The 12,457-nt window shown below is 41.7% G+C and overlaps 1 protein-coding gene across 3 annotated transcripts in view; it reads right to left on the bottom strand.

The window, feature by feature from the left end:
* The window catches only part of LOC102564067 (ATP-dependent translocase ABCB1), a 49,150-nt gene that overhangs the window by 14,967 nt on the left and 21,726 nt on the right, over window positions 1-12,457 (bottom strand). For 2 of the 3 annotated variants that reach the window (XM_014603045.3, XM_019498034.2), the window contains 6 exons: window positions 11,513-11,674; window positions 10,696-10,941; window positions 8,645-8,791; window positions 6,738-6,842; window positions 6,006-6,083; window positions 562-645 (listed from right to left, as the gene is read on the bottom strand). In XM_014603045.3, coding sequence (XP_014458531.1) covers window positions 562-645; window positions 6,006-6,083; window positions 6,738-6,842; window positions 8,645-8,791; window positions 10,696-10,941; window positions 11,513-11,674 — 822 coding nt within the window. The remainder of the gene's footprint in view (window positions 1-561; window positions 646-6,005; window positions 6,084-6,737; window positions 6,843-8,644; window positions 8,792-10,695; window positions 10,942-11,512; window positions 11,675-12,457) is intronic. The other variant, XM_019498032.2, reaches the window with a different exon arrangement.

Raw genomic sequence — 12,457 nt, forward strand, 5'->3', positions numbered from 1 at the left:
CTGGGCCTTGGGCCACATCTGCACATTGATCTAGCAGGGCTCTGTGGCTCATAGGGCTCTCCATGGGTCTAGAAATTTTGCAGCAGGGAAGCAGCAATTGCTGCCACTGCTTCTCTGCTGCCAAATTTTTGGACCCATGGCACCCCCTGTGGACTGGATGGCATGGCTCTGTGGGCTGCATATGGCCCATGGGTCAGGGGTTGATCACCCCTGCATTAAGTTCACGGGCTTAAGTGATGTGGAGTTACTTGAGGTTCTAGGTGCATGGGTGAATTTCATCTTTGATGACACACACTTAAAGTTATTCAATATTTGGCAGAGACTTCAACAAGAGAATGGAAGGTATCTGAACATTTGCTGAATTTTTGATGGTTGTCATAAACTGTCAGCTAGGAAACTGGTTTCCAGGGTATAAAAAGCATGATATTTAAATGCATCAGCCAAGTCTCTGTTGCAGATTTACTACCTTGTTTTCTAAAGTAACCTCAGTGTCTTTTGCTAGCACTTCAATTAATATTTTTAGGCAAAATATGTTAAAAAAAGAAAAGAAAATCCACATACCCCTTTGACTTGGGACGCATCTGTAGCAAGTCTGGTTAACAAAACTCCTACAGCATTTTTATTATCATCATACCACCCAATATCCTGCAAGTAAAAATGCCGTTCAGTTATTTTTGCCATTGGGGAAGAAATGATTTTATCATAACAGACTATTTAAGCTTAACTAGCACATGAGGAATAAGAAGAAACTGTCAACCTAAACACTAAGATCCTTTGCTTTTTTTTTGCAATTAATTACATATGCAAAGTAAATAGCCATCCATTTTTTAAGAATAAGCTTAAAAACCATTCTTACTCTTTCAGCGTTAAATTAACAAGCAAGGTCCTGTTAACTGCAAAGATTTTTATAATTTAAAGCCATGTATTCATTATGAAACCATAATAAAAGCACCTTCTTCTCCCAAACTCAAATTTGGCACAGAGAATTCCTCTCCATTTTTATACTAGGTTAAAGTTAGTGGAGCCATTGCCACCTGTGGGAGGAGAATCAGGACTTTTATGCTCAAGGGGATGAAAAACTATATTATATATTTTAATTAAAAAATTCCCTTTTGTTCCATTGTCCCCTTAACATGCTTCCATGTATATGCAGGGCCCTGCAAGGCATTGTCAGGGGATGTGTAAGATATCAAATTGTTCATCCATAGTGAATTATACCAGATCAACTCATTGCTGGGGGGTGGGCAGACAGCCACCAGAGCAAGCTCACCAAGCATCAACTGCAAAATCAGCAGGTTAGGATGTTCAAGGGAATCCACTCCTACCCCAGCCCATGAACAGAGCTTCTCCATGAGTGCAAGGAAGCCTAGGGATTCCAACGGCATACTTGCTTGCCTGTACACTAATGCCAGGAGTTTGGGGAATAAACAGGAGGAACTGGTTCTTCTGCTAAACAAAAATGACTATGATCTCATAGGTATAACAGAGACCTGGTGGGACTCCTCCTATGACTGGACTATGGGTATAAATAGCTATGTCCTGTACAGGACAGCTTGTGCTGAAAAAAGGAGGTGGGGATGTAGCTCTCTCTGTGAAGGAGAGCTACACGTCCCTACAAGCTAAGATTAGCACCCAAGGAAGAAGACTGGAGACCCTCTGGATTAGAATCTGAGGGGAACGTGGCCAAGGGGAAACAATGGTAGGAGTCTACTACAGGCCTCCAAATCTGACACAAGAGCTTGACCATAAATTCACCAGACAACTGGCTGAGGCTGCATGCTCTTGGTGCATGGTTGTCATGGGAGACTTCAACTATCCAGATGTCTCATGGAAAGAGCATTCAGCCAAATCTGTTCGGTCTCAAAGCTTCCTGACGTGTGGATGAGCTCTACCTGTCTGAAGAAGTTTATGGCCCAAGAAGCAGTGAGGCACTGCTGGACCTTGACTGGCCAAAGGGGATGGTCTAATCAGCAACCTAAGAATCGAAGGGAAGTTGGGTAACAATGACCACAAGTTGATCACTTTCACCATCTATTGCAAGGCTGGCAAGTCAGCTCAATGCAGTAGTCCTCAGCTTTAGGAAAGATGACTTTCATAAGCTCAGAAGGCTTGTTCTTGAGGTCCTGAGAGGCCATGATTTGACAAGGAGATGAGTTCACGACGAATGGTTGCTTCTTAAGGAAGCGATCCTAGAAGCACAAGGGAAATCCATTCCAACCCATAGGAAAGGTGGTAAATGGGCTCAGCAACCCCCTTGGCTCAACAGGGAACTCATGAACCTTCTGCATCTAAGAAGAGGCCTACAAAGGATGGAAGACAGGAAATAGCACTAAGGAAGGGTATTCTGCACTGGTCCATACCTATAGGGAACAAACTACAAAAGCCAAGGCTGCAATCGAACTTAAACTGGACATGAATCAAGGACAATAAAAAGTCCTTCTTCAGATACATGGGGAGTCAGAAGAAAAACAAGGGCAACATTGGACCCCTGCTAAACCAACTGGGGAAACTGACAACCAACAGCCAGGAAAAAGCAAATCTGCTTCATGATTACTTTGAATCAGTTTTTCCACCAGCCCAAAGGGGGCACCCTGCCTAACATGATGCAGGATGACCAGGGTGAGGGTGAATATATGCCCACCATTGGCATAGACCTTGTGACGGAGCACCTTTAAAGGCTGGACACCCAGCTGGTCCAGATAGACTGCACCCAAGTGGTAAAGGAACTGGCAGACATCATAGTGCAGCCTACTGGCAAGCATATTTAAGAACTCATAGTGCTTGGGTGAAGTACCTGAAGATTGGAAGAGGGCCAGTGTGGTGCCTATCTTCAAGAAATGGAGGAAAGAAGATTCAGGAAACTACAGGCCAATCAGTTTGACCTCAATCCCTGGGAAGATTTTAGAACAAATTATCAAAGAAACCATTCTTGAAAGGCTAACAGAAGGCAACAATCTCAGGGACATCCGGCACGGGTTTGTTGTGGATAGGTCTTGCCAGACAAATCTCCTTTCCTTCTATGACCAGGTGACATATCACCTGGACAAAAGGGAAGAGGTTGATATCATATATTTGGACTTTAAAAAGACTTTGACCTGGTGTCCCATGATGCTGTCATGGAAATTTGGGCAACTGAGGCCTCGGCTACAGTACAGTCCAATGGCTGGGGAACTGGCTCCGAGGTTGGACCCAGAGAGTAGTAGTTGATGGAACCGAATGGCACTCAGTGTCCAGTGGTGTCCCTAAAGGGCTGCTTTCAGACCTGTACTCCATGGGCGCCTGGTGCCTCTTGAGATACGTGGGTCCTTCTTGAGGCACTCCACCCCCCCCCCCATGGCTGATCACACTGTCTGGGGGGGGGGGGGGGTCCTATTAATGCCTGACCTACTAATGTCTTTATAAATGATCTGGACTCTGGTGTCAGAAGCAGACTGGCCAAGTTCACTGATGACACCAAACTTTGGGGAAGAGTATCTATACTTGAGGATAGGCTGGTGATCCAGGTTGACCTTGATAGGACTTGCAAGGTGGAAGGATGAAAACCTGATGGCATTTAATACAGAGAAATGCAAGGTGCTCCACCTCTGGGGAAAAAAAAACCCCACAGCATCACACTTATAGGCTTGGCAATGCTACACTAGCTAGCACCACAACTAAGAGAGACTTGGGGGTCATGATTGACCACAAGATGAATGAGCCAATGTGATACTACAGCTGGCAAAGTGAACTCAATTCTGGCTTGCATCTACTGATGCATCTCAAGCAAGACGCAGGATGTCCTCCTGCTGTACTCGGCCTTGATGAGGCTACAGCTGGAGTACTGCATCCAATTCTGGGCTCCACAATTCAGGAGGCCAATTCATGGAGAAGTTTGAAAGAATCCAGAAGAGATCCACACACATAATCAGAGGACAAGAGAACAGGCCTTATGAAGAGAGGCTGCGAGGTACGGGACTCTTCAGCCTGGAGAAGCGCTGGTTCAGGGGTGAGTTGGTGGCAGCCTATAAGTACATAAGGGATGTGCATAAGGATATGGGGGAACACGTGCTCACCAGAGCACCCCAGGGGATGACAAGGTCCAAAAGGTCACAAACTGCTGCAAGACTTGTTTTAGGATGTACATAAGGAAAAAGCTTCTTTACTATCCAAACCCCCCAAGGCCTGGAATAGACTCCCCACAGAGATGGTGCAAGCACCTACTCTGGACACTTTTAAGAAATATTTGGATGCTTATTTTGCTGGGATCCTTTGACTCTAGCTGACTTCCTGCCCCTTGGGCAGGGGGCTGGACCCAATGATCTTACGAGGTCCCTTCCAGCCCTAATGTCTATGAAATACACGAAGTCCATGAAATCTATGAAATCTTAGCAACAAGGAAAATTCATGGAGAAGTTATACCTGTTATCACAACATCTAGCAAATAGACCCAAATATATATATCTAAACATTTGCATCATGCTCACCTGGAACAAAGGGAGACTCTGTTTTGCTAACCTAAGAGCTTTGGCACAGGCTACCTGTGTAATGTCAGAAATCAGTGGAATGTTGAGATGACATAACATTACGGCATTTTTAGAGCGGTCTCAGATGAAGGATTCATGTTGACCTGACTTGACTTGCATGACCTGATTAGAGGGCTGGAGGGCAGGGGAGTGGACGGGAGCCAGGACACTATTCCTCCCCTATGGCAGGAGAGGAAGGAGAAGAGCAGCACATAGCTGGGAGGCAGAAAAACCCACATGTGGCCCTCCCACCACTTCCAAAAAAAGCCCAGCCAGAGCAGAGGGTAGGAGGGGAAAAAATCTTGAAAAAGCTGTTTGAAGTGAGTCAGGGATAGAAATAAAGAGGAAAGAAGTGAAAAAGATGTAAAAAGTAAAGGACTAAAATCTTGCATGTGTCCCAGTGAACTGGGATTAAGTTGGAGTGGGGTTAGGGCAGCAGCATTTGTACAGGCTGGATTGGGGGTGAGAGGAGCTGTCTTGGCCCTAGTGGTGAGACCATGGGGCTAGGGAAAGCATACTTTCCCTGGCTCCAGAGTTCTGCAGTCGTTAAGCTGCTCTTTTCCTGGAGCAGGCACATCCGCTGCAGCCCAATCACAGAGCCTGGGGAAGGCTGCCTCCTCAGGGCTCTGAGCTCAGCCTCAAGTTGATGCAGCTGCATAGCTGCTCTGTGCTTAGAGGGAGGCTTGACCAGAGAGCTGAGCCGTGGAGAAGCAGCCTCCCTAGGGCTCTGTGCTCAGGCTGAAATTGAGCTTCCCACAATCAGACCAGGTGGCTGGGGGAAACAGGCTTTCTTGGTTCCAGGGTCTCTGAAATTAAGCTCAGAACAGTTGCTGTCAGTGGTAAGGGGGTGGTGATGGGGAACCACTAGTCTCGGAGGGTAGCAAGGGATAGAGGGCTGGGAGGTGTGCATCCTGGGATGCTAGAGGAATGAAGGAAAGGGTTTTACCTCCTCTGACCATTCAAATAATACCCTGAAATGGCATGGGTAAAATGTTTCCAAGATAAACCTCCTCGAGAGTGGCTTACCTTTAGAACATTTAGAGGGTACTTACAATGATTTAACATCCATTAGCTTATGACTGCTCTTGTTTTAGGTACCTTTATACCAGTTTTATTGTAACCTGTGCCAATGCCCTAGGTTTATGACACACAGAGACATGCAGATTGTAGAAATGCTTCACTGTGATCAAAAAGATGCTATTTAAAAAAAAAAAAAAAGACAGCATCAGAACAAGGCAACTTTCAAAGCGCCATAGGAAAATTTGTCTGCTTCTTTCTTTTTTACATGTACATATGTAAAAAAATAAAACACATGTACTTTTCCATACATACAAGTTGTGCATTTTTAAAAATTTCAGTAGAAAAACAGGCTCTCTTAAACAGCCCTTACAGACTGCACCTAGAACCCAGTGCTTGCATAATGTTATGTAACAACAGCTTGCAAAATCCATCTGGTCTGTATGTTTGCTGCAAATTGCTCTACCCCAAAAATGTGATCTGTACCTGTTGAAGCAATGCTTTGAAGGAGAAAGAACGTAATCTCATAGTTAGGATTTCCCCAGACTTTCCAAACATGAATCCCTAAAGAGAGTTAATGGGGGGGGGGGACAGGAAAAAAAACAAACTGTTCAATTTCATACAGTAGGCTACAATATCATATTAGGAATACCACACTGTTAATATGATGTTATATCAATTATTCATCTACCCAGTTATGCAAATGCTTTGGAATGTTATCAGAAGGCAACATATATCAGGTATTACTGACCTAAGTTTGTCTGAAATTGATTATCCAGACAAGAATGATTCTCTATTCCATACTACACATTTGAGTCCCTCAGTGTATTGATTTGGGAAGAATTTATATAAAATATACCGAATGCCAAGTTGTTTTGTATTCCCCATAATAGCCTTGTAGTAAGAACTGAAAATCTTGACCAAAATGTATGTGGGCCAAATTCCCAGCCTTTAAACCAATGGACTTCAATCTTTCAGTGACTTCAGTAGAGCCGGTTTATACTAGTAAAAATATGGTCACGTATTTTTAATAGTAAAACACATAGATATCAGGATAAAAAAAACCAAACAAACAACATATCCCAAAAGATGACTGGCAATTCAGGAGTTTTGTAGGATTTGAACAATATATTGTCTCTTCACTACAGTCACTGTCATTATACCTGAAGTATGACAAAGAACTAAAAACACCTGACATTTCAATTTAGTGAAGCTTACTTGGATGATGTGGGTCACTAAGGTGATCACTCCCAGCACAAGAAACATAAGAGAAAGCACCACAGTGTTTTTGTTCCTCTTATCAGGGTCTGTTTCTTGAAAAGCCTATATAAGAACATCACAAAATTAAAGTGCACAGACATTGATTACCAGTTACATTAATCAACTTTGGCTCAGAAAACATTGGAGAAATTACTTAGTATCCCATTTTCTCACCTCTTTCCTGTCTCCTGAACCATGATTCACTTCTTAGCTGCTAGCACTTTACCTGCTTCTTTCTCCAGCCCCAGCTCTCTATCAGGTCCTCTGCTCAGCTACCTTTCCATCTCTAGTTCCACTGGGACTTTACTAATTCTTGTCTGCCTTCCACCATATCCACTGAGGCCCCATCTACACATTACACTTAAGGCATGATTAAACAGTTAATCCCACTTTAAATTGTGACCTAGCCACATGTTCAATCAATTAATGGCATGATAAAACAAGGAATAAGCTACAAAGTTATTCCACAAAAAAATGTGGAATAACTTTGTGGCTTGTTCTTTTAATGTCATTAATTGAACATGTGATCAGGTGCTGCCCTATAGCTGAAAGCCACATCTGCTCAGAAGGTCTGCAGAGGCAGCATTCCATGCACTGGGATTACAATCCCAGGCTCCCCCTGAACTGGCAATAAAGCATGATTGGAACTGATGCTGGATCCCACAGTCATGCCTCCTGCCATGCATGTGTGGCATGGCAGGAGGAGTGACTGTGTGAATCATGCATCAGATCCCATTGTGGCTTTACCTGAACATCTAGGGGGCCACCAACAGATGTTTAAAAGAAGGTGCGATAGGATCTAATGCACAATCCCAATAACTGCATCTCCTCCCATGCCACATGTGCACGGCAAGAGGCAGGATTGTGGGGTTCGTCATCAGATCTCATCATGCCACACTACCAATGCGGGGGGAACCTGGGATTATGATCCTGGGCTACTTCCTGTATCGCCAATCATTGCTTCTAAGCCTGGGAGCCCCCTCAGCTGACAGAGCTCCCAGCCACATTGTAGTGGGGAAGGTACCCTGTGCTCCCATGACGGAGTATTGGGTGCATGTTCAATTAAAGGCATAAGAACCAGCAACAAAGAACTTACAACAATATGAATAACAACTTTGTTGCTTATTCTTGCTTTTATCATGCCATTATTGAATAAATGTGTAGCCAGGTCACCAGGTCAAGTTAATCATGTCTCAAGCATAATGTGTTAGACCATCCAGCTTCCTTCTAACCACTCTTCTCTTGCTGGAAGTTAAAAAAAGAAGTTTCCCTAGCTTCCAGGCTCCAACTATCCTCCCAAGACTGATTCTCTAACATAATAGCACCTAGTAACTTCAAACAAGTCACTACAGGAATCTCAAGGGAGACTGCATTCCCCCCTACCAGCCATAATGGGGTGCCTGAAGGCATGCAGAGATGCTGCTCTGATGCACTGTAATTACAGTGCATTGGAGCAAACTTGATTAATACATAAGACATTGAATACACAAGATGCTACAGGTGCTTTAATTAGAGCAGCTCTCACAGCTGCTGTAATTAAAGCACCCATTCATTGTAAAGTTTCACAACTATACCAAGTACTGACAAACCTGTAGCAGAGTGACTTCAATGTTGAGTCAGGTACAAGACAGGAAGTATATACAGCATTAAGTGAAGGCAGGAAGTTTTAAGAAGTGACTTGAGGGACAAGAAGGTAGTTTGTTGTCCTGAAAGAATGAAATGATTCCTGTGTGGGGGGCTGGCAAATAGGCAAGAAACATCATATGGGGACACTATAGAGAGGATTGGCTTGCTGTTAGAGCAGGACTGAAAGTTCTGTATATGTGTTTTGTTTCAATTAGTTCACTATACAGCTCTGAACTTACCCCAATGATTTTTCCAAATATAACAGCAAAGGCAGGATAGACCCCCCCTGAGATGGCAGCAGCAATCACGCCAGACAATATATACCACCACTCAGGCTTGTTCAGAGCCAGAATTCTGGAGTAAGGCACAGCAGGGAGTTTTTCTTCCTACATGAGAGAGGCCAAATTCAAATTTTCACTGAAAGTTTTAGAACATAACAATGCCCACAGAGCAGGGATAAATCAGTTGCTAAGTAATGAAATAGCCTTGCAAATGCTGAAAGAGAGTTCATGCCAGCCTCAAATACCCACTTTCTACAAGAGCAAATATACTGGAGGTTTACATCAGTCTAGTTCTACATCTTGTTGAAACTTCAATTGCAACATCAAAAAAATCTGGAGGCAGAAATTTAACAAAAGGCAGAGTGATGGAGGAGAGGGGTCTATATAGTTCAACAAAAGTCAAATAGAATCAGTCACTGTGAATGGCAACTTTAACACATGAATCATTATAAGGAACTAAAAAGTCTCACTGTTCAGAGCACAAAAAGATCAGTCTAGTTCAGTCTCAACTAAATGTTAGTGGGTTGGCAATAGTACAATTGGGTATAGTTATGTCAATTAGCCTGTTTCTTGTTTTACAAAATATAGTCTTTGCATCATTACCAGAAGCACAGAAAAGGCATATGAAACAATAAGTAGCCTACATCTCTTTTGAAAAATACAGGCAAGCTCAATTCAGCTTCACTGAGCTATTGCACTGATCATGACTTTGAGGAAGTTCAGGAAAGGGAGTAATGAAAACATAGGGACTGATATACAGTATTAAATGAGATTAAAAAAAAAAAAAATCAGTTGCTATTGGTTCCTGGTTTATTTTTCTGGGTTTCAGACACTGAAAAGTGTGGCTACACTTCAACCATAAAAACATGTTGAATTTTCTGAAATAAATTTGAATGGCTGCATAAATAATTTTTCACTTTACTGTAAACACAATGAATGCTGAAGACATGAATATTTCCACCCACTACTTCCTCTGAGAAGACTGAATGCAGTTATAAGAAATAGACAAAAAGTGAATTCTGGACTGGTGTATTTTTATGCAATATATACCAAGACTGTACCAGTAGGGTATGGTATAATGAGGGTAGGTGTGTTATGGATTCTAAAATTATATTCAATAAGAAAACATCTTATTACTAGCCTAACTTAAGCCAATGGCAAATCTCCCATGGATGTCAGTGGATCCAGGCTTTACCCCTAAGCTTTTATTCTTGACCTTTTACACTAGAAGATCTGAAGTCCACTGAAAAAGTTTCCACTGCTTTTCCTCCCAGCAACTTGATACAGAGATGTGAATAATTTGACTGTACACTTTAGAAGGACTTTAGAAACTGGATCTATTAAAGCATATACTGACGGACCTGGCTGATGGGGAAAAAAAAACCAAAACAAAAAACCTTTTCTGTTGTTTTAATTTAGGTTACATTTCAAAAGTGCAGATTTTTAAAAATCTGTTTTCTCAGTTTAGTTTGTGTCTAATACTTGTATTAATGATAATAGCTTGCATTTATATAGCACTTTTCATCCCAAAATGCTTTGCAAACTAGATCTCATAAGGATATAAGGATCATGTAATCCACCAGAAAAAACTGCACAGAAGTGTTAACAATTCACATCAGGAAGCAAAGTGTACTGCAATTGTTTTAGGCAGTGGAATTTAGTTATTTGAGTCACAGGTTGGCCAGGACACCAGAATTAACACCTTCATATTATGACAAGAAGTTTTACATCAACAAAGATGAACTTAACTGCACAACACTTTTTAATACAAGGCCGACTGTCGGATTCAGAAGGTGTCAAGAAATTACACTGATATGTTAAACCTGTGAATGCCCTGAAGACTCTCAATTTAAGTATTCACTTAGATTAATGTTGCAGATGACAGGGTCATAACAAAGGTGGCATGGCTGAAGGCATGAAAAAACAAAAACAGAAAATAGGCCCCTAACCAGCTTTATCTTGTTCTCACAAGTTAGCGCTAAACCTTTGAATGGAATTTTAGCACTAACCTCTCTCTCCTTTGTTTTCTTCTTCTTTTCAGAATACTTTTTCTTAGAAGAGCGTTCCCTGCTCTTATGCCTGCTGGATCTCTTATGAATGCTTCCTTTTTCAATGATTCCTAATTTTTCAAAGCTACCACATTCAGTCAAATTCTGTTGTCCAATTTCATTTAAATCTGCTTCCTCATAGTCGTCATCTTCTGTCTCTTCGTCTCCTTCTGACATCTCATCACCATGAACATTTTCATAATGACCCTAGTGACAACCAAGGAATGGTTATACACCATCGCAAGACAGTTAGTAGCAAAGGGAATTAATTATAATGCTTGTTGGGAACAAATAAAAATAAATGTTTGGTCGCATGGCTATGTTCACCTCCTGATTTCTGTGGGCTGACTTCTCTGCTTGTGTAAAATGTTACAGGTCCAATTTAGACATCAGGAAACTTGGCTCTGTATGCTTCTCCCCCTATCTTTATTTCTCAGTCAAATTTCTGATCCAATAGTTCTGTGAATAGACACTAATAATTTATTCCACCTCTGTAAATCAGTTATGTTTTTGATGTATTATACCACATAAATATGAAGCACTGGTACAGGTGAAGAACAATTACTTCAGGCTCATAAACAAGACTGAATGATCAACTTTCAAATCAGCTAGAAAACTGGCAGGAACTACAGGGTGAAAATGGCCCAGCAGTTTGAGTGCAGAACTGCATGTGTCAGCAATTACATCAAAGAGATATTATAGAGCTGATTTTCTTGAGCTGCAATAGGCAGTAAATCTGAAGCACTTAAGTCAGTAGCTCTCAATCACATATCATTACCTGCTGCATTACAAGAGAATAGTAGACTCCCTTCTGTGCCATGAGTTCATTATGTGTTCCCTGTTCAACGAGCATGCCTTTCTCAAACCCAGCAATAATATCAGCATTCCTGATTGTTGAGAGCCTGTGAGCTATCACAATGGTGGTACGTCCAGCCCTAGCCTTAGGGAAAACAACATAAAACAAAATAGAACAAAACAAAAACACAAGAAGTTTTACTTTTAAATTGAATTAAGTTGACAACGAGCAGATGACACAGAACATTCCATTCTAAAAACCCTGCAACCTCTTATACTTAACTGCATTCATGAAAATAATGGTCATGCATGCATTTCCGATTATAGAATCCACATGTATTGTGACAAGGGAAACCGTATTAACAGGAGTACGGATACCAATGTCTATAATTAAAGATGCCTAATAGAAGACCTATTTTCAGTTTTATTATAAAGAAATTTATAAACAACTAATACTAAAACTAATGCTATTACTACTAACATTTAAAGAAGTACCTGGTTGCTTTATTTATATTATACATTTTCCACAGCTATTTAGTTGAAAGAGTCCAGAACTTTCATCCTTTAGAGTAGGAACTTGACATCTGGAGGGGTGGGACAAGTCCTGCTGATGTCAGATGGCGGGGGGGAGGTTGCTATCCCTATTACAATCTATATAAAACTAGCTAAATTTATAAACAATTCAGTTCATTTTTTTTTAGAGCTTGGCAGTTACATTATCTGAAGATTTAGCCTGTAATGAATATGCTTCATCCTGTTGTAGCTCCTGCGAGCATACTAATTGTCACTGCACAATTCCCACAGAGCAACTGAGTGCTCATTCTTCAACCTGGGACTGCAAGGGTCGAGAAGAACTTTTTCTATCATTATATGTCCCTGCATCCAGGGACATAAGAATGGCAGGCACAGGAACCAAACGCAGTAAGAG

The sequence above is a fragment of the Alligator mississippiensis genome, chromosome 5 (genome assembly GCF_030867095.1).
Source record: "Alligator mississippiensis isolate rAllMis1 chromosome 5, rAllMis1, whole genome shotgun sequence".
Classification (NCBI taxonomy): domain Eukaryota; kingdom Metazoa; phylum Chordata; order Crocodylia; family Alligatoridae; genus Alligator; species Alligator mississippiensis.